We start from the raw sequence: 23,103 nt of genomic DNA on the forward strand, positions 1-23,103 counted from the left end.
CACACATCTGTATACCAAAACCACATACTAATCACCAATGCTGCAGATGGTGACTGCAGTCATAAAATTAAAAGATGCTTCCTCCTTGGAAGGAAAGTTATGACCAACCCAGGCAGCATATTAAAAAATAGCGACATTACTTTGCCAACAAAGGTCCATCTCGTCAAGGCTAAGGTTTATCCAGTAGTCATGTATGGATATGAGAGTTGGACTATAAAGAAAGCTGAGCGCCGAAGAATTGATGCTTTTGAACTGTGGTGTTGGAGAAGACTCTTGAGAGTCCCTTGGGCTGCAAGGAGATCCAACCAGTCCTTCCTAAAGGAGATCAGTCCTGGGTGTTCATTGGAAGGACTGATGTTGAAGCTGAAGGTCCAATCCTTTGGCCACCTGATGAGAAGAGCTGACTCATTTGAAAAGACCCTGATGCTGGGAAAGACTGAAGGCAGGACGAGAAGGGGACAACAGAGGATGAGATGGTTGGATGGCATCACTGAGTCAGTGGAGATGAGTTTGAGTAAACTCCGGGAGTTGGTGATGGACAGGGAAACCTGGCATGCTGCGGTCCATTGGATCGCGAACAGTCAGACACGACTGAGCGACTGAACTGAACTGAATGCCTAGGACATCATGCATAGGAGCCCTTATCCAAGGTAGCGATTTGTTTTATGGAATGTGCTATCTTCAAAGAATAATGCTAATAACTATGATTCTATTCTATTTTATAAAGTGAAAACATTTTATTATAGTTTCTGTATTTTATATTTGGTTTCAAGATGACTTTTAACTTGATTCCATCACAATTTTTCATTACCCAAATAAGTGTTTCATATACAGTATATAATAATCCTATAAACAAATTATATTAAAACAGAAAATATGTGAAGTGAGGTCAGGGCTTCTCAGGCGATCCAGTGGTTAAGAGTTTGCCTTGCAATGCAGGGGACACCAGTTCAAACCCTGGTCTAGGAAGATCCCACATGCTAGGGGGCAGTTAGGTGCAAGCATCACATCTACTAAAGCCTGCATGATCTAGAGCCTGTGCTCCACAGCAAGAAAAGCCACCTCAATCAATGAGAAGCCCGTGCACTGCAACTAGAGAGTAGCCCCCACTTACTGCAACTAGAGAGAGCCCGTGCACAGCAGTCAAGACTCGGTGCAATCAAAAAATTTTTTAATTAAAAAAAAAAAACAACTGAGTTCAAATGGAAATCCGACTGTTACATGAATTCCTTTGAAGACTAATTAGATTGTTGATAGACTATGATGATTCAGACTCAGGTCTGTATTTCAACGCTTAGGAAAACATTCAACTAAGACATGTTTTTCATCTGGAATGCTGAAAACAGAATAAAAGTAAAGCGAGGGAATAAAAATTTTTTTTTTTCACCATGGGAAAAGCTACACAGGTCAGCAGCTGCCATCTTCTCAGAACATGCCCTGCCCTGCCAGATGTCTTTTTCACAAAGCAGTATATTTTCTTCATCTCCTCTGCAACGGACATTGCTCCAATAAACGGGAATAAGGCCCAGTTCAGAAAACGGGGTTTGTTTTGCGACTCCTTTTCCTCTGGAAGTACAATGCTCAAGGTTAGGTTTATCAAATGTAGGCTAACTTTTATCAAAGCACAAGGGTTTTAAAAAAATTGAAAAAGTCAAAAAAGGTGGATGTGGAAGAAAAAGACAAACATAATGGATTATGTAAATTTCAAGGAAATCAAAATATTAGATCAGAACAGGGTGATTATCTATGGCAATCTTTCTAATTAACCTTGAATAATGCTAGGCATGTGCCTTTATCTACAGCTGATTTTAGAAGAAAATGGGCAAATACTACAGACATAAAACAGGAGTCTGGATGGTTATATGGAAGAAGTGTGTCTGTCATGTGATCTAGTGGGACTTGGATTCTAGTCTGCACTCAGCTGCAAATTACTCTAACACGTCTCTAAGTCCTTCCTTCTGATACATGAAAGAAGTCTGGATGCTTGAAGATTCTTTCCTATTCCAATATTTTAGGCTGTCATTTTCAAAACAATTATTATTGCCACATCTAAGCAAGGTAATATCAAGAGAGGCAATCCATTCCCATTTTTAAAAAATTTATATATATATAATAGTATTTGCTAATGAACTTTTGAAATCAATTGAGAAAACTCATCTAGTCTACATACTTTTAACCTCTAATATGTACAAAGCTTAAATTAAATTTTTAAAAGATTAAATGCTTATCTGAATAACATGATGATCTCTAGAACTGTCTCCATGCTACAGCTTCCATTAACCCAACAATAAATATTTGGGGTGTATCTAAAATATGAATCTGTCTTGACAGCAATAAAGCCAGGTTGCTCTGCTCTTATTTGAAATTCTTTTTTATTAATGGACTACTAAGAGATGACAGAAGGAATCAGATCAGCTTATCTGAAGTTTATGTTTGCATAAAGATAGTTTACATTCTTTTATCAATCAAGGGAGGGAAGTCGCTCAGTCGTGTCCGACTCTTTGCGACCCCGTGGACTCTAGCCTACCAGGCTCCTTCGTCCATGGGATTCTCCAGGCAAGAATACTGGAGTGGTTTGCCATTTCCTTCTCCAGGGGATCTTCCCGACCCAGGGATCGAACCCAGGTCTCCCGCATTGGAGGCAGACGCTTTAACCTCTGAGCCACCAGGGAAGTCCCTTATCAATCAAGAGGATCTCTGTAATTCACATCTCCGCTACAGAGCTTGTTTTGTTTTAAAATTTTTTAGAAAATTTTATTGGCATATAGTTGATTTACAGTGTTGTATCTGCTGTACAAAAAAGTGAATCAGTTATGCATATACACATATCCATTCTTTCTGCTGTACAAAAAAGTGAATCAGCTATGCATATACATATATCCATTCTTTTTTAGATTATTTTCCCATATAGGTCATCACAGAGCACTGAGTAGAGTTCCCTGTGCTATAAAATAGGTACTTATTAATTATTTATTTTATATATAGTAGTGTGTATATATCAATCCCAATCTCCCAATTTATCCCTCCCTACTGTCCCCCCTTAGTAATCATAAGATTGTTTTCTACATCTGTAATTCTATTTCTATTTTGTAAATAAGTTCATTTGTACCATTTTTGTTTTCTTATGTCAGTCTCATAGAAAATTTCATTCTTCCCTGCTTTTCAGGGATAATAAAAGCACAGGTAGAAAGGTCCATGAAGGAAGACACTGACATCAACCTACAAATTGTTACACCTTCAGGCTGTCAAAGAAAAAGCATCAAGCCAACATTCTTTGTGACTTGCCCAACCAGCCAAGGACTGTTTGCCAAACAAACCACTGGGGATAAAATCAGTAATTAACATGCTAACACCATAACTCTTTGTAGGCTCTCTCCTCTTGCTTTTATCCTGATTTATTTCAACCCTCATTGTAAAAAATTAGTGAGTTGTAGCTGAACTTAACTAATCGTTTAGTTAACTAACTTAACTAATCGTTGTTTAGTTGCTAAGTTGTGTCTGACTCTTTGCAATCCCATTTACTGTAGCCCGCCAGGTTCCTCTGTCCATGGGATTTCCCAGCAAGACAACCGGAGCAGGTTGCCACTTCCTTCTCTAGGGGCTCTTCCTGACCTAGAGATAGAACTTGCATCTCTTGCACTGGCAGGTGGATTCTTTACCGATAAGCCACCAAGGAAGCCTAATTAAGTATTGTTGTTGTTGTTCAGTCGCTCAGTCGTGTCCAATTCTTTGAGACCTTAAGGACTGCAGCACACCAGGCTTCCCTTTCCTTCACCATCTCCAGTAGCTTGCTCAAATTCATGTCCATTGAGTCGGTGATGCCATCCAACCATCTCATTATCCCCTTCTCCTTCTGCCTTCCATCTTTCCCAGAATCAGGGTCTTTTCCAATCAGTCAGCTCTTCACATCAGGTAGCCAAAGTACTGGAGCTTCAGCTTCAGCATCAGTCCTTCCAATGAATATTCAGGGTTGATTTCCTTTAGGATTGCCTGGTTTGATCTCCTTGAGTATAAGGGACTCTCAAGAGTATTCTCCAACACCACAGTTGGAAAGCATCAATTAAGTATTACATTAACCCTATTTGCTACTCTAATAGAATCAAAAGTCTGAATAAAACTTAAGCCTGCAAGGTTCGCCTGTACTAAATACTAATTTCCCACCTTCCGAGTGAGAAGACAGGAAACGGGCAAATTAAAATTCTTACTGATTTGACTGCACTTGACTAACCTTTTCATTTGTGTCATCACATTAGATATTACCACTCATTGATTATTAATCTAAAATATTTGCAAATAGAAAGCTTTTCTTTCAGGCCTTTTAACCTTTATTTTTTTCATAACAAGATATTTTCCAAGCTTTTTAAAGATCCTTGGTCATAAAGGTCAAGAAAAATATAGGGCATGTATACTTGGAAAAAATAAATGATACAGAAAAGCAGAACAATAACAACAACAAAAAAAACCCATTAATTCCAAAATGGAAACTTCTGCTCCTGGGAAACCCCTTGAGACAAAGCATAAAGGTACTGGGCATGGTGGGAGTCAGTGTACACCAGTCCATTTTAAGGAGAGTGCCTAGGGTCAGGCTGAAAGCATGAGGAGAAGAGGGTGAGAGAGGATGAGATGGTTGGATGGCATCACTGACTCAATGGACATGAGTTTGAGTAACTCCGGGATTTGGGGATGGATAGGGAGGCCTAGTGTGCTGCAGTCCATGGAGTAGCAAAGAGTCGGACACGACTGAGTGACTGAACTGAACGGAACTGAGGGTGGTAGGAACGGCCAGCAACTTCTCAGGATGACAGGTGCTGCTGGGCTGAGGGAAATTGCCATCTCTTACAGAATCTCCTCAGTGCAGAAACCTATGTCCCAGGATATCACACCTTACTCAGCATGGGATGAAACTACAAATGAACTTCACCTCCTACACACACACATACAACAGGGGAATCTGTGGCTGGCTCAAGGTAAAAGCGAATGACAGCAACCACAGGCTGTAGAGGCTACTGGGAAAATAAAACTCTTAGGACCCAATTCTTTGTTTCCTGGCACTGAAGAATCCATTTGTTAGATCAAAGACCAAAAGATGCTTTTATTTTTGGACCATTTAGCTTCTGCCCATTTCCTAGTCAATTCAGTTCAGTTCAGTTGCTCAGTTCTGTCAAACTCTTTGCGAACCCACGAACCACAGCACGCCAGGCCTCCCTGTGCATCGCCAACTCCCAGAGTTTACTCAAACTCATGTCCATTGAGTCGGTGATGCCATCCAACCAACCTTCTCATCCTCTGTTGTCCCCTTCTCCTCCTGCCTTCAATCTTTCCCAGCATCAGAGTCTTTTCAAATGAGTCAGTTCTTCACATCAGGTGGCCAAAGTACTGGAGTTTCAGCTTCAGCATCAGTCCTTCCAATGAATATTCAGGACTGATTTTCTTTAGGTAGGACTGGTTGGATCTCCTTGCAGTCCAAGGGACTCCTAAGAGTCTTCTCCAACACCATAGTTCAAAAGCATCAATTCTTTGGCATTCAGCTTTCTTTAGAATCCAACTCTACATCCATACATGACTACTGGAAAAACCACAGCTTTGATGAGACAGACCTTTGTTGGCAAAGTAATGTCTCTGCTTTTTAACATGCTGTCTATATTGGTCATAAGTTTTCTTCCAAAGAGGAAGCATCTTTTAATTTCATGGCTGCAGTCGCCATCTGCAGTGATTTTGGAGACCGAAAAAATGAAGTCAGCCACTGTTTCCACTGTTTCCCCATCTATTTGCCATGAAGTGATGGGACCAGATGCCATGATCTTAGTTTTCTGAATGTTGAGTTTTAAAACAGCTTTTTCGCTTTCCTCTTTCACTTTCATTAAGAGGCTCTTTAGTTCTTCACTTTCTGCCATAAGGGTCGTGTCATCTGCGTATCTGAGGTTACTGATATTTCTCCCGGCAATCTTGATTCCAGCTTGTGCGTGATCCAGCCTAGCATTTCTCATGATGTACTCTGCATATAAGCAGAGGTGACAATATACAGCCTTGATGTACGCCTTTCCATATTTGGAACCAGTCTGTTGTTCCAGGTCCAGTTCTAACTGTTGCTTCCTGATCTGCATACAGGTTTCTCAAGAGGCAGGTCAGGTGGTCTGGTATTTCCATCTCTTTCAGAGTTTTCCACAGTTGATTGTGATCCTCACAGTCAATGGCTTTGGCATAATCAATAAAGCAGATGTTTTTCCGGAACTCTCTTGCTTTTTCGATGATCCAATGGATGTTGGCAATTTGATCTCTGGTTCTGCTGCCTTTGTTAAATCCAGCCTGAACATCTGGAAGTTCACGGTTGAAGCGCGGCTTGGAGAATTTTGAGCATTACTTTACTAGCATGTGAGATGAGTGCAACTGTGCGGTACTTTGAGCATTCGTTGGCATTGCCTTTCTTTGGGAGTGGAATAAAAACTAACCTTTTCCAGTCTTGTGGCCACTGCTGAGATTTTCAAATTTGCTGGCATATTGAATGCAGCAATTTCACAGCATCATCTTTCAGGATTTGAAATAGCTCAACTGGAATTCCATCACCTCCACTAACTTTGTTCGTAGTGATGCTTCCTAAGGCCCACTTGACTTTGCATTCCAGGATGTCTGGCTCTAGGTGAGTGATCACACCATCGTGATTATCTGGGTCATGAAGATCTTTTTTGTATAGTTCTTCAGTGTATTCTTGCCATGTCTTCTTAACATCTTCTGCTTCTGTTAGATCCATACCATTTATGTCCTTTATTGAGCCCATCTTTGCATGAAATGTTCCCTTGGTATCTCTAATTTTTTTGAAGAGATCTCTAGGCTTTCCCATTCTATTGTTCTCCTTATTTCTTTGCACTGTTCACTGAGAAAGGCTTTCTTGTCGCTCTTGCTATTCTTTGAAACTCTGCATTCAAATGGGTATATCTTTCCTTTTCTCCTTTGCCTTTTGCTTCTCTTCTATTCACAGCTACTTGTAAGGCCTCCTCAGATAACCATTTTGCCTTTTTACATTTCTTTTCCTTGTGGATGGTCTTGATCACTGCCTCCTGTACAATGTCACGAACCTCCATCCACAGTTCTTCAGGCACTCTGTCTACAGATCTAATCCCTTCAATCTATTTCTCACTTCCAGTGTATAATCGTACAGGATTTGATTTAGGTCATACCTGAATGGTCTAGTGGTTTTCCCTACTTTCTTCAATTTAAGTCTGACTCTGAATAAGGAGTTCATGGTCTGAGCCATAGTCAGCTGCCGGTTTTGTTTTTGCTGACTGTATAGAGCTTCTCCATCTTTGGCTGCAGAGAATATAATCAATCTGATTTCAGTGTTGACCATCTGGTGATGTCCATGTGTAGTCTTCTCTCATGTTGTTGGAAGAGGGTGTTTGCTATGACCAGTGCATTCTCTTGGCACAAGTCTATTAGCCTTTGGCCTGCTTCATTCTGTACTCCAAGGTCAAATTTGCCTGTTACTCCAGGTATTTCTCGACTCCCTACTTTTGCATTCCAGTCCCCTATAATGAAAAGGACATCTTCTTTGGGTGTTAGGTCTAAAAGGTCTTGTAGGGCTTCACAGAATCATTCAACTTCAGCTTCTTCAGCATTACTGGTCAGGGCATAGACTTGGATTACTGTGATATTGAATGGTTTGCCTTGGAAATGAACAGAGATCATTCTGTCGTTTTTGAGATTGCATCCAAGTACTGCATTTTGGACTCTTTTGTTGACTATGAGGGCTACTCCGTTTCTTCTAAGGGATTCTTGTCCACAGTAGTAGATATAATGGTCATCTGAGTTAAATTCACCCATTCCAGTCCATTTTAGTTCGCTGATTCCTAGAATGTCGACGTTCACTCTTGCCATCTCCTGTTTGAACACTTAAAATTTGCCTTGATTCATGGACCTAACATTCCAGGTTCCTTTGCAATATTGCTCTTTACAGCATCAGACTTTACTTCCATCACCAGTCACATCCACAACTGGGTGGTGTTGTTGCTTTGGCTCCATCTCTTCATTCTCTCTGGAGTTATTTCCCCACTGATCTCCAGTAGTATATTGAGCACCTGGGGAGTTCATCTTTCAGTGTCATATTTTTGGCCTTTTCATATTGTTCATGGGGTTCTCAAGGCAAAAATACTGAAGTGGTTTGCCACTCCCTTCTCCAGTGGACCACGTTTTGTCAGAACTCTCCACCATGACCTATCTGTCTTGAGTGGCCCTACACGGCATGACTCATAGTTTCAATGAATTAGACAAGACTGTGGTCCATGTGATCAGATTGGTTAGTTTTCTGTGATTGTGGTTTTCAGTCTGTCTGCCCTCTGATGGAGAAGGACAAGAGGTTATGGAAGCTTCCTGATGGGAGAGACTGACTGAGGGGGAAACTGGGTCTTGTTCTGATGGGCGGGGCCATGCTCAGTAAATCTTTAATCCAATTTTCTGTTGATGGGCGGGGCTGTGTTCCCTCCTTGCTGTTTACCTGAGGCCAAACTATCGTGGAGGTAATGAAGATAATGGTGACCTTCAAAAGGTCCCGTGCATGCACTGCTACACTCAGTGCCCCCAGCCCTGCAGCAGGCCACCACCGACCCATGCCTCCGCTGGAGACTCCTGGACACTCCCCGGCAAGTCTGGGTCAGTCTCTTGTGAGGTCACTGCTCCTTTCTCCTGGGTCCTGGTGCACACAAGGTTCTGTTTGTGCCCTCCCAGAGTCTATTTCCCAGTCCTGTGTAAGTTCTGGCAGCTCTATGGTGGGGTTAATGCCGACCTCCTCCAAAAGGGCTTATGCCATAGCCAGGTCTGCTACACCCAGAGCCCCTGCCCCAGCGGCAGGCCACTGCTGACCCTCACCTCCACAAGTGAGGCTCAAACATAGTTCTGCCTCAGTCTCTGTGGGGTCCCTGGGTCCTGGTGTGCACTTGGTTTGTTTGAGCCCTCTGAGCGTCTCTGGCAGGCATTTCCTAGTCAGCAGGGGTAGTAACAAGTGAAATGCATTTGTATGTAAAGGAACTCACTCCTTCCATTGGGGACCCTTTCTTTAAAAGTCTCCTGAGAGAAGTGAGTGAGGAACGTGAGAGAAGGAGAAGGAGGAGGTAACCTCTCCAAGGTAACAGCGGGGGGCCAGCACTCCCTTCAGGTATCAGCAGACAGATTCGGTCAAGGATGAACAAACTCACCCCAGCTGCAGCTGGTGACAAACAGCTGAAGCATCAGCGTCGTCCCAGTGGCTGCTACAAACGACGCCCCAGGCTCCATTCTCATACACTCCTACTGTGCCTTCAAAGGCGCTTTTGCCACCACGAAGCCGGACTGACCCTAAATGGAAAAGAATCCCCAGATCCTTGAATAGAACATAACCGTTTGAACACACTGAACATACTGAACGAGTCCTCGGGTAACATGCTGAGAGAGCCAGGCTTTCACTGTTCACAGCAAGTCCTTCTTTCTTTAAATGAGGATTTAGCAGGCTCTTTTTTTTAAATTAACATCCTGATGTCAATGCTAAGGATACTTTCTTTCTTTATCCAGGCAAACAGAAGTCCAAAGGGAAAAAGTGGAAGACTGTGACTAATGGCAGATATTGCATCCCACATGTTTGATTACATCACATAGGAAGTTCTTATCACTTATGTATCACTTTCCATCTTCACGAGACATCACAGATTTTAAAAAAAGAAAAACAGAAACAAATACAATGCTGTTTATAAGTTACCTGTTATTGGCTGTTGTATCTTCCTTCTATCTGTTCTTCCACTAAAGAAGAATAAAATGTTTTTCCCCTTTTAGCCTCTCCAGTAGTTGTGAGAAGTCTAAAGACAATGTCTAAAATTTCAGAAAGGTGTTAAGTGTCAGAAATACTGTCTAATGTTAGTCTTAGGGAAACTGCCCCTAGGGAGACTGGTGTGGTGTAACTGAATGGCCCTTGAACTTCACTTCTCTTTACATATCATCCCCACTGAGCTGCTCCACAGTCCATAATTTGAGTCATTCTTCTCAGTCTTAAAAGAGTCAAAATTTAAATTAGAGCATCCCTGGGAAGATACTATTTTAAGTCTTACCCCTTAACTGTGGATCAAAGTGGTTACTAGGCTTACTGTGGTGATTATTTCATAACATATGCAAATTGCAATCACTATGCAGTACATCTGAAACCAACATAATAGCGTATATCAAATATATTTCAAGTTTTTTTTAAGTGTGCATCAAAGGACTACATTTCTCTTCTCACGGGCATTTATTCTTAGAGTCGGTCCTGAGGCTGCAGTTGAGACATGTGCAGAGGTAGAATCAAACTCAGACAACTTAAAAATTTCATAAAAGTCTGTGAAAAGTCACTTAAGATGACCTTTGTTTCATAGGTAAAAGAAGTTAAGAAATTAAATTTTATTAAAAATTTCTGGCACATTTTACATATTTCAAAGTAATCTATGGCTTTATAATTATTTTTCAAAAATAATAGATTCTAAATCATCCATTCATTTCATTTGCATTAGCCTAGTCATCTATCACTATTATTTTCCACCCAATCATCCTTTAAAAATATAACTATTTAAGAAACACATATCCTATCTCTCATGATAAATACAAAGTGTCATTTAATTTAAACAAGAGGCAAGAACAAATGGAGACAAAGTTGCACTGCCAAATCCTGATTACTCAGGAGAGAACGTGAGCGTGCATCATTCATATGGCAGATAATCTAAAACTGATTCATATATATTCTAACTTTCTTTAATTCAGACCAAGCAAGAGGAAGCCCTGTCTAGCTCAGTGAAAATGTTAGGGGGAAACACCAACTGAAACCGCTCACCCTGGCCAGGCACCACAGTAACCATCTCATGATTTATTTTATGACAGGAGGTCCTGGTAAAGAACATGAAACTAACAAGCCACCACCAACCAGAAGAATTTGGGAAAGCTCCAAAGGAGACACCAATCCCTATGTCCTACCAACTTCCCAGAATCCTCCTCGCTGGAATCCATCTTGACTGAGCAATGCCTGGACCAACAGGAAGGACCTGAGTCAGAATGACTGGCCAGAGACAACCCGGAAACTAATCTCATCACCATAGGTCCCAAGACTGTGAGCCATGGGGCAGAGCAGTTCTCCTGGGTTTCCTTACAGTACTGCTCTCCACCCAGGCGCCCCTTTACCAATAAAATCTCTTGCTTTGTCAGCACATGTGCCTCCTCAGATAATTCCTTTCTCACTGTCAGACAAGAGCCTACTCTTGGGCCTTAGAAGAGGTCCCCCTTTCTACAACAAAAAGTGTGAGCTGTAGAATATTTTTAAAGAAATATGTCCAAAGAGTTTAACTGAACTTTAATGATTTCTTATAATCACAAAATGTCTTCTATAGAGACCCACATAATACTAATATCATGCACAGTAAAAATGTCTTTTGATTTTTTTCAAATCAAAGAATTCATTTGTTCACCTCAAACACATGTTATTTGAAATGATGTTTAATCCGAAAGTGAAAGTCACTCAGTCGTGTCCAACTCTTTGTGGCCCCATGACTATACAGTCCATGGAATTATCCAGGCCAGAATACTGGAGTGGGTAGCCGTCTCCTTCTCCAGGGGGATCATCTCAACCCAGGGAGCGAACTCAGGTCTCCCACATTGCAGGCGGATTCTTTACCAGCTGAGCCACCAGAGAAACCGTTTAATCTATTATCTGTTTATTAATTCTCCACCACCACAAATACCACCGCCATCAAATTCTTCATGTCAAAGGGTTGGACAGAAGTTCTAGTAATGAAAACAAACTGGAACTCTACTCATGCATGTTAAATAATCACAATAAAATGTAAAATATTGCCCAAATCACTAAAAAGCTTTCAAAGAAGAAATGATGCAGGCATATTATCTAAATGATTAAGGCACCTATCTACAAATGAGGAGGAGAAAACTCTGCATAATGTGTAACTGTTACCATAACATCATTATAACAAAAATGATAGCACTGGGAATAATTTCCAGGTCAATTATCAGTTCTACCATCATTTCTCACATGCACCAAACATGCTGTGAAAACCTGGATTTGTTTATCTGTATTTGTTATATGGCAAGAAATGTGGAGTGCTCATCCAATTTTCCTTTAACAAATGGATACAAATATTTGCAATTCTGGAAAGGCAGTTTGCATGTCAATGACTAGCGAATTCTCTGGAAGAATCCATTCTCAACACCAACATCCCCAAAACACACACCTGCCTAGCAGTGCCCCTCCACATAGTTTATCCTTTCCTTACGCCATAAAAATTTCCAAAATATCTGAGTAATCATCTACCTTGAACTCAGTGAGTATTTCTTACTGGTATGTAATTCTATGAGGTTTACACTTCTAATAATTTTTTGAAAGAACTTTTAAAAAAAAATATCAGCACGATAATATGCCTAAGATAAGAAAAGCATGAACACACAATTCATACTACATACATTTGAGACAGGAGGTAGTTTTTGTTTGGTTTTGGTTTTACTTCGTTCTTGCTTCACTTAGCTCTCTTAGAATGCTTAAGACGGTAGAACTGTAATTGGTTTCCCTTAATTTATGGATGAGGAAGCTATGGAGCCAACCAACTGAGCAGTTGCAGAGCCATGACAAACTGCCTCCCAGATTCCCTCCCTTGCTACCAGTCCCTTGCCTCCAAACCTGAGCAAAGACTTGGGATGCAATAAGCACTTTTCAATAGTTCAGGTACCACTTTATGCATTCTGCCATGTTGGCATTCACCAGGATGGTGAAATACTACAACAAATCTACCAAACATTACATGGGGATACACTAGGCAGGCAGATCCATAAGACAGTCTTAAGAGTTTCTCTATACTACAGAACACAAGAGAAGTGGCTTTCTGGTGATCTATATTTGAGGCTAATCCTCCAGTGGAGGCTGATTTGTCCCATGGGCTGTACAAATTTCTAGGACTGTACAAATTTCTAGGACTATACATTTGCACAAATTTATAGATACGCAATTACAAGAGGAAATAAAAAAAAAAAAACCAGAGAGAGAGAGGATAAAACAATAAAGCAATCCACAAAGGCCAGAGCCTGGTAAACTCATTTTTATTACTATCTTACTAACAATAAAATTCTTCAGACAAATTCTAGACCAGATTCTTTGGTAAATATTGCTCTGTTGTCACAGCCTCTTATTACCAAAAATTGATCTGTCTTCCTTGGTTCATACTTTCCTGCTTCTGCCCAGCACTTTGCGATGTTCCTCGTAGTCTCAGCTCATGTCTCTCAGCAACACCTCAGTGAATCCAGGGTTGCATGGTCTTAAAGTCTCTCATGTGCCAATTTGATGGAAAAATATTCTATTCTAAATATTCCTATTTTTTAAAAAGTGTTAATAACAATAATCTAAAATTTGAAGTCTCAGACAGAGGTTTTAGATCAACTATAGTAGTCATTACTAATTTACAGACTAAACCAGTAATAGAAAAAAGTCTGGAACTATAAAGCTATGCATGATGGCATGTCATGGAGAGGAGCCCCTAGAGTTCATGAAAAGAATTATTGCAAAAAAACAAAGAAAACTGTCAGTCGTACCAGCCTGTTGGTATAAACAACTACTTAAAGGCAAAATGTGCCAATACACAACAATGGTCAGAATTCTACTACCTTAATTCTCTGCCAAAAATGTTGAACTTGGGGTAGGATGGAGTGGGAGGTGGGAAGGAGGTTCAAAAAGAAGGGGACATACATATACCTCTGGCTGATTCATGTTGACATATGGCAGAAACCAACACAATATTGTAAAGCAATTATCCTCCAATTAAAAATGAGTACATTTTTAAAAGATGTTGAAATCACTGTCATTTTAGTTTACTACTATTTTTTATTATGTAAACACATCTCCAGTTTTTATAAAGGAAAAGGAACATAAAAGATTTTTGTTACAGAAATTTGCTTTATGGATAACTTAGCTACAAAAAAAAAAAAAAAAATAGGGATTCCTAAAACAAAGAGACATTCCAGAGGGGTTCTCTTCTGCCATGTTATCAGTCTCACTCAATACAAGGTAATCTAGAGAAAGAGAGTTAACTAGATTAAAATTCTCTTCACAAGTTTCATCGGTTCTCAAGGCTATTGCAGTGGGCTGAATTCTTTTTTTTTTTTTTTTTTAATAAATTTATTTATTTTAGTTGGGGGCCAATTACTTTACAATATTGTAATAGTCCTTGCCATACATTGACATGAATCAGCCATGGGTTCACATGTGTTCCCCCTCCTGGACCCCCCACCCACCTCCCTCCCCATCCCATCCCTCCGGGTCATCCCATTGCCCCGGCCCCGAGCCCTTGTCTCATGCATCGAACATGGAATGGTGTTCTGTTTCACATATGATAATATACATGTTTCAATGCTATTCTCCCAGAACGTCCCACCCTCACCTTCTCCCTCAGAGTCCATAAAATTGTTCTATGCATCTGTGTCTCTTATTCTGTCTCGCATACAGGGTTATCGTTGAAAGATGGTGATGGGCTGAATTCTTTTCCCCCCAAAATATGCTTAAGCATTGACCTCCGGTGCCTATGAATGTGTGAATTTATTTGGAAATAGGGTCTTTGCAGAGGATCAAGATAAATGAGATCATTAGGGTGGGCTCCAATCCAGTATGACTATGATCTCATAAAAAGGAGAGATTTGGACAGACACCCATAGGGAGAATGCCATCCGGAGGTTGCAGTTACATTTCCACAAGCCAAGGAACTATCAGAAGCTAGGAGAGAGCCCTGGACCAGATCCTTTCCTACTGTCTTGAGAGGAAGTATGGCTCTGCTGACACTGATCTTGGACTTCCAGTCCCCAGAACTGTGAAATAGCAAGTTTCTTTATTTAAGCCACTCAGTCTGTGTACTCATTACAGCAGCTCTAGCAAACTAATAGACCCATTCTGGTATTATCTCTCCATGGACAGCTGGCAAAACCATCCATACTTCAAGAAGACCTAAAAGAAATATCAGGAAAGGAACCAAACATGTCAGTTATCTTTGTTCTCTAAATCCAGCTCATTTCAAAATTAGTGAAATGAAAAGGTATGCCTATTTAGTTAACTCCTTAAAATATACTTATACAATAGCACTCACTCATGTGACAGAAAAAACAGCAAAAACAAAGATCCATCCCAGTATTCTGAACAGAATTAAAAATAAATATTTCTGAAATCTTGTAAAAATCACAGTTTGATAAATGAGGAATAGAAAATTAATGTTATCACCCAAATCCTTTCTCATCCATTACTGAACTTCACAGAGGCACAAAATACTTAATTTTAGTCAGCTCTATTGTTCTGGTGGAACCAGAAATTCATGCTGGTGACATCAAGCTATTATTCAGATCTTTGACAAAAAGTATACTTAAAGCTGAAAGTGATGTAGAAATTTCAGTTTATGAACTATTAAAAAAACAGAACAAAAGTCCATTACATATTGGACAATTTAGTACACATATTTGACAATGAATTAAATATAATCTTATGCCTTCTACTAAAGGCAAAATTGGAAAAATATATTAAGTGATCATTTTCTGTCTTAATTATAAAACATACACCAAATAATCACATTGCCTAAAAACAACTGAATAGAGAATTAGTTAGTTGAATTTTTCAAGTACAGTTGGGGAGGCTACATTAATTTTTATGTTTTGTTTTTTTTCCTACAGCTTATTTGATAGTATTCAGGTATTCTATTTTGCCGGGAGAATATCAATAACCTCAGATATGTAGATGACACCACCCTTATGGCAGAAAGGGAAGAAGAACTAAAGAGCCTCTTGATGAAAGTGAAAGAGGAGAGTGAAAAAGTTGGCTTAAAGCTCAATGTTCAGAAAACTAAGATCATGGCATCTGGTTCCATCACTTCATGGCAAATAGATTGGGGAAACAGTGGAAACAGTGTCAGACTTTATTTTTTTGGGCTCCAAAATCACTGCTGATGGTGATTGCAGCCATGAAATTAAAAGACGCTTACTCCTTGGAAGGAAGGTTATGGCCAACCTTGATAGCATATTTAAGAGCAGAGACATTACTTTGCCAACAAAGGTCCGTCTAGTCAAGGCTATGGTTTTTCCAGTGGTCATGTATGGATGTGAGAGTTGGATGGTGAAGAAAGCTGAGCGCCAAAGAACTGATGCTTTTGAACTGTGGTGTTGGAGAAGACTCTTGAGAGTCCCTTGGACTGCAAGGAGATCTAATCACTCCATCCTAAAGGAGATCAATCCTGGGTGTTCATTGGAAGGACTGATGTTGAAGCTGAAACTCCAATACTTTGGCCACCTCATGCGAAGAGTTGACTCACTGGAAAAGACCCTAATGCTGGGAAGGATTGGGGGCGGGAGGAGAAGGGGACAACAGAGGATGAGATGGTTGGATGGCATCACTGACTCGATGGACATGGGTTTGGGTAAACTCCAGGAGTTGGTGATGGACAGAGAGGCCTGGCGTGCTGCGATTCATGGGGTCGCAAAGAGTCGGACACGACTGAGCGACTGAACTGAACTGAATTCTATTTTGTCAATGATTACACTTACCCATAACTGAAATCACTTTAGCATTGTGAAATAATAGATTTTACTCAAATCATGCCATGTCAAAATGAAATCATCTTTTAACATAGGAAGCATCCCCTTAAATATCCAACTGAACTATACTCACCCCCATTAGTCCTCATCTATAATTCATATTAATTGTTCATTTATTATTTATGTAGATACCTTTCATACTGAGAAAAATATGAACTTGTCAGGTTCAAAATGAAAGCATATCTTTTGAATAAGCAATTCTACCCATTTACATTGGGCTTACATAAATCTATAAGCCCATCCGGGAGATGGTGAGGGACAGGGAAGCCTGGAGTGCTGCAGTCCAGGGGGTCGCAAAGAGCCGGATACGACTGAGTGACTGAACACCACCACCACCAATTATTCATGCATTTAAAACATTATACAATATAATGCAAAAGAATAAGACAATATATGCATTTAAATAACTTTAGCAGAAAATTTTACAAATTGTGTTTATACTGTTCAGTAGCTAAGTCCACACATAAACACATAGTGTGGGTATTAACATTTTATTGTACAACTCTAAGTGATGAAATTAAACTACACTTAATAGTAAGTTTATCTGTCTCCCAGCGTACATATCACAGGAAAGGTAATAAAAAATGCCTAGTATTATTTTGACATTTCAACCAGAGAGTGGGCATCCTTAACCAGAGGACTTAGGTGATTTCTTATTCATCTTTGTAAGTTCTGTTCCTGGGCTTCTCTGGTGGCTAAGCAGTGAAGAATTCGCCTGCCAATGCAGGAGGCACGGGTTCGATCCCTGGGTCGGGATGAGCCCCTGGAGAAGGAAATGGCAACCTACTTCAGTATTCTTGCCTGGAAAATTCCATGGACAGAGGAGCCTAGCGGGCTACAGTCCATGGGGCTGCAAGAGTCAGACACAACTTGTCAAAAAACAACACCTACACCTTACAACAACAACAAACAAAAAAGAAGCAACTAATCTTAGGAAACATCTTGCTAAGAAATGCACAAAATAAACAGGAAAAGTGCAGATGCTCCCAGACACAGCTCAAAGACTGGCGGCAGCCGGATGCTGATATACTGAGTGCAGTTCCTGGAGAAGGCGCTTGGGGGCAGCACTCTCGCTGCTGAGGGGGGTGTGCGCCGCCGCTATAATGTTCAGTTGCTAAGTCGTGTTCAGCTCTGCTACAACAGGGACTGCAGCAGGCCAGGCTCCTCTGTCCTCCGCTATCGCCCTGAGTTTATAACGGCCCCCAGCAAAACAAACACTGAGAGCACTTGTAAATTCTCACCATTTTTCATAAAAGTGAAAATTGGATTTCCTTTGGTTAGCGAAAACAAGTACTGATGTAGGTCTTTCTTAAAAGTGAAGCGGCATAAAGCAAACTTTCAAAAAGTGGGGGATACCTGTATAAGGATTGTATGGTCAGGCCATCCCAGATGGCCGTCCCCTTGCTCTCAGTACATCCCTCTGTTCCATCAGTCCCTGCGTTACACCCTACTCATGTGACTGACCTTCCCTCTTAATCATAGAGCCTAATCAGTCAACTCCTACATACCTGCCCCAACTCCAGCTAGGGACTGTGTGAATTCTTAGAACAGAGCATCTCCACTATGACAGCTTATCAAAGGGGTGGTGAGAGGTGTGCTCCTCTGCTGGTTTCCCTGGTAACCAGTGAGCCAACCTGACAAGTCAATTTCCTCTATAACTGGTAACCTCCCTCTCCACCTCCCAGCCCCAGCTCTCACCTCTATTCCTCCTACCTCACACCCCCTACACACACACACACACACACACACACACACACACACACACACACACAGCAAAGACTACTGCCATGTCCTGCTCACCACCTGCCACACCTGGTGAGATGCTGCTTCAGGAGCTGGCTGCAGACATGTAAGGCCCCCGCATCCATTAAACCATGGACGTAGGAGGCTGGGCAGGCACCAGGGCTTGCAAGTTTGTGGTGTGCAGCCCAAGAGGACAAACCTCAGTCACATTTTTTGACAGACTCTGTTGGTTCTCTTGAATAACTACCTGCTTCTCCCTGCCAGGCGAGGCCCCACGTGTTCAGAGGTCAATCCTGACTAATACAGGCAAAGCATGGTAACTGCATTTTCCTTCCCAGAGAGTGCCAGGAAGGTCTGAGCAATGAAACACAGGAGGGAATCTGTGCAGAAGTTCTGGGAAGGTCTCCTTGCTCTTTCAATGGGACATACATAAAGAGGATACCCTATCTTGCTTCTTCAAGTTATTCTATCTCAATATGAAATCTGGAATAACCATTAGTCTAAGGATAAAACCACACTTTGAAAATAATAGAATCAAGAGAGTAGCAGAGAGATAGAGATGTACTATGTTGGAGCCCGACTTCTTGTAATATGAACAACAAACCTCCTTATTTATTCAGTCATTTTGAATTAGGTTTTCTATTCTTTGCCATCAAAATTGCGTGAACTGATCCAAGCCACATTCATATCCAAGTTCATAATCATCACCTGTTTTCCTTCCCAAACTTCACAGCCATCTTTATTTTCAGTTAGTAAAAACATATATACATTTTGTTCCAATCTTTTCCCTTCAACCTTATCATGAGCATTTTTCCATCTTCTATAGACAATCTTCACAATTATCACTTAGGAGCTGCACCACACACTGACTCTTTGAGACCCTATGGACTGTAGCCTGCCATGTTCCTCTATCCATGGGATTCTCCAGGCAAGAATACTGGAGTGGGTTGCCATGCCCTCCTCAGAGGATCTTCCCGACCCAGGGATTGAACCCACGTCTCTTATGTCTCCTGCACTGGCAGGTGGGTTCTTTACCATTAGTGCCACCTGGGAAGCCCTTAGGACCTGCACAGTATACATCAAATAAAGGGATCTCTGAATAATACATTATTGCTGCGCACTTAGGTTTGCCTTCACAGTTAAAAAACCAATTACTTTTACAAAGGTTACCTTCACACACACACACACACACACACACTGCATAAATATAAATATATGAGTATATATGCTTCATAAATATATCCATATTTATATATGAATAAATATATATATTTAATAAATATATATGCAGTAAGAGAGTGTGTGTATGTGTGTCTGTGTACAGTGTGTGTCCAGGATAATCACTCATAAAAGGCAATAGTAACTGAACATCTAATTTTCTTCTTAAAATTTTTTTCACATTACTGAAGAGTCTGATAATGCCTCCAAATCAAAAGTATTTTATATCTGCCTTAGCCTGAAAAGGAGATTGAGCTCAATATCTAAAATCCAGCCAGGAAATGTATCAAATCTGTTGTTGCTAATAAATGATTTTAGCATCTGCTACATAGAATCAAGATGCAGCATTAAAAAAATTTAAAAAGGGACAGCTTTCAGCCAACTTTTTAATTAACCTTCACTTCAAACACCAGATGGACTTCAAAGAATACTGCCTGTAAACAGCAGCATTTATCCCACAAGACCACTATCTCTATTTGAATCAGATTTGGGTGAACAGATTAGCAGGACATGACAAAAAGTCAGATCTATGAATCATTCTTTCTGGTAAAATCTCAGTTATTAGAACACTATTGATTCTTCTATCTATTTTACCTATCAGTCACTTAAGGTTGAGTTCCACTCAGCTGCTTGTAACAAAGAGGAGTTCCCAGCACAGTGCAAGCAAGTTGCCCCACCTGAGGGGCCAACCTGAGACTAGAGAAGGGATTTCCCTTTCCAGTCAGGAAGTCGTAAATTACTGGGGCTCCCCAGGTAGCACAGTGGTAAAGACTCTGACTTTCAAGCACTGCAGAAGGAAATGGCAACCCACTCCAGTGTTCTTGCCCGGAGAGTCCCAGGGATGGGGGAGCCTGGTGGGCTGCCATCTATGGGATCGCACAGAGTCGGACACAATTGAAGCGACTCGGCAGCAGCAGCGGCCAATGCAGAAGACACAAGAGATGGGGGTTCGATCTAGACGATTCCTTGGAGGCGGAAATGGCAACCCGCTCCAAGTATTCGGGCCTGAAAAATTCCATGGACAGAGGAGCCTGGTGGGCTACAGTCCACGGGGTCACCGAGAGACAGATCCAACTGAGCGACTGAGCACATTCCTGGAGGTCATCAGTCACCTGTTAATTCTTCCTGTAGAAATGTCAAAACTAACCTGGCTCACATTCAGTTAATAAATCATATTCTGGTGAGCTAAGTTGGTATTACCCCACACTGGTCAAATAACAAGTGTGGTACCATTTTCTAAAACCACACAAAAAGTTACCATAGGCCTGCCGTATGTGCATGCATGCTAAGTTGTTTCTCCTTGCGATCCTACTGCCTGTAGCCCGCCAGGCTCCGCTGTCCATGGGATTCTCCAGGCAAGGATACTGGAGTGGGTTGCCATGCCCTCCTCCAAGGGCATCCTGACCCAGGGATCCAACCCAGGGATTGAACCTGCATCTCTTATGTCTCCTGCATTGGCAGGAGGGTTCTTTACCACTAGTGTCACCTAAATCTAGTAGGATTAAGTCACAGAATGGCAGATTCAGCTGACGTGACCACCCACCGCTACACAGCTTAGGTGGGTTCTGATGCCCTCCCCTGGTTTTCCCTGACTGTGGCAATGAGTTTTCAGTTTCCAAATGACCTTGACTGCTCATTAGAAATGCACATTCCTCAGCCAGATTCCGGAGATTACTTAAACAGGGTCTCAAGGCTAGAGCCCAGGTATCTGTATTTTAATAAGCCCCCCCAACCACCACCCCCGTGCCATGATTCTAATGCTTATTGTAAGAACTAACTCTCCAGGCTGATTCAGGGTATTCCAATCCCCCAACGATTCTTTTATCACTGATTTGCAAGTTTCACACACCCAGGGCCCAGGCATAATCTTCCTTGTTCTGAGACATTTGAGCCATTGGAGTGTCCACGCCCTGCCCCACTCACCTGAGATCCCCCTGCCACCCCTTCAACTAGGTTTCAATCAACTTTCCACCTTGGAGACACCAGCTTCCTCATTTGTCTCCACGCAGCCAGGTACATGAAAATCTAGCCTCCAGTACATTTTTCAAAGGAGGGATTCCGTTACAATTAATCTTCTTTCCTTTTGTTCAAGCTATTTTTTGTTTAAAAAAGAAAGAGAATGAAAACCCTGGATATTTTCAAGCCATAAGAGACTGGAAATCACATGCATTGGGCCAAACATAGCTTCCTTTCTCTTTCCTTTTAAACTAGTCTTTAAGCTACAAAAATAGAATCATTAGGCTTTTCTACAGGCTTCCCAGGTGGCTCAGTGGTAAAGAATCCACCAGCAATGCAGGGGACACAGGAAATTCGAGTTCGAGTTCGTTCCCTGGGTGGGGAAGATCCCCTGGAGGAGGAAATGGCAACCACCTCCAGTCAGTATTCTTGCCTGGAGAATCCCACTGACTGAGGAGCCTGGCAGGCTACAGTCCATGAGGTCAAAAAGAGTTGGACACAATTGAGCAATTGAGCACACAGACTTTCTACACGTTTATATAATTAAAGAGGAAAATGAGCTATGGAGTGAAATGTGCACTATCTTATAATGTTCCTATAAGAATTAAATGAGACACTGGAGAAGGAAATGGCAACCCACTCCAGTATTCTTGCCTGGAGAATCCCAAGGACGGCAGAGCCTGGTGGGCTGCAGTCTATGGGGTCGCACAGAGTCGGACACGACTGAAGAGACTTAGCAGCAGCAGCAGCAGCAGAGGATGATGGAATCACTAAATGGGAGCATCTCCCATTGATATCTCCAGTTCTAGGTTACTTCTAGAGTCAAATGTAAACCTAGGGCCTCAAGGAAGACCACACTTCCTCTTGGTAGGAACCAACAGAATCAATTCCATGAAGACTTCGCATTTTTAAATTAAATATTCTGTGAGGAAAAGAAACATGGTATAGACACAAAGTGGGTTTTCTCACTGTGCCAGATGGGGAGACCACCTAGAACATGTAAGACAATCCTTATCAGTTCCTGGGTTACAGTAAAACTGATATTTCAGAAAAAAAAAAAAAAAAAAGAATTAAATGAGAAAACTAATATATAAAATGCTTAGCTCAGCATCCAACACAGAATGAATCCTCAATAAATCCTACCTGTTAACTATCAGGCTGGGCTGTTCTGGTACGTGCTCAGTGCTAGGAAAGTCCTTTGAATACATCTATCCCCAAACTGCCTTCTTCCAGATAAGGAAATCAAAGCTTGGGGGTTAAGAGTCCTACTCAACACTGTATAGCTACTGGCTGAGCCAAAGTGGACACCAGTGCTCTCCAGAGCACAATTCCATATTCTTTTCACCACACCATGATAGCTTTGTTTACACTCCTAACCGAATGTAGAACCAGGACAGCCATAGTTTCAGAACATGTCAGTCATTTTAAGGCATGACTATGCCCCGTCAGAAAGTGAGGAGTGAATGACAGACAGCCTGGAAAGTAATTAAATCATTACAGAGCCAGCAGACTGTTTTCCTGTTTCTTTTTTGGGGGGTGGGGTGGGGAGGGAGTGTATTTATCTCCCATCTTGGGGGGTTT

At 41.3% G+C, this 23,103-nt stretch overlaps 2 protein-coding genes and 1 long non-coding RNA gene across 12 annotated transcripts in view; 2 read left to right on the top strand and 1 right to left on the bottom strand.

The window, feature by feature from the left end:
* LOC145505423 (uncharacterized) overlaps positions 1–23,103 on the top strand; it is a 122,080-nt gene that overhangs the window by 71,309 nt on the left and 27,668 nt on the right. For 8 of the 10 annotated variants that reach the window (XM_081487485.1, XM_081487501.1, XM_081487454.1 and 5 more), the window contains one exon: positions 10,867–11,189. The exons of 1 other annotated variant lie outside the window; for it this stretch is intronic. Coding sequence is in view for 1 of the 9 variants with exons in the window: in XM_081487443.1 (XP_081343569.1) it covers positions 10,867–11,001 (135 nt within the window). In the remaining 8 variants the exon portion in view is untranslated. Of the gene's footprint in view, positions 1–4,842; positions 4,968–10,866; positions 11,190–23,103 lie in introns of those variants that run through there. One more of the 10 variants, XM_081487495.1, reaches the window with a different exon arrangement.
* The window catches only part of LOC145504830 (neurotrypsin-like), a 74,946-nt gene that overhangs the window by 49,406 nt on the left and 2,437 nt on the right, over positions 1–23,103 (bottom strand). Inside the window, 2 exon segments of the mRNA XM_081486163.1 lie at positions 1,388–1,566; positions 9,186–9,324. Of these exon segments, the coding sequence (XP_081342289.1) occupies positions 1,388–1,566; positions 9,186–9,324 (318 nt within the window).
* On the top strand, positions 14,677–16,604 carry LOC145505742 (uncharacterized). Its single transcript, XR_014053249.1, has 2 exons — positions 14,677–15,062; positions 15,688–16,604. It is a non-coding gene; the product is annotated as an uncharacterized LOC145505742 (long non-coding RNA).

The sequence above is a fragment of the Giraffa tippelskirchi genome, chromosome 1, assembly GCF_054371585.1.
Source record: "Giraffa tippelskirchi isolate mGirTip1 chromosome 1, T2T-mGirTip1v1.2.pri, whole genome shotgun sequence".
NCBI classification, from domain to species: domain Eukaryota; kingdom Metazoa; phylum Chordata; class Mammalia; order Artiodactyla; family Giraffidae; genus Giraffa; species Giraffa tippelskirchi.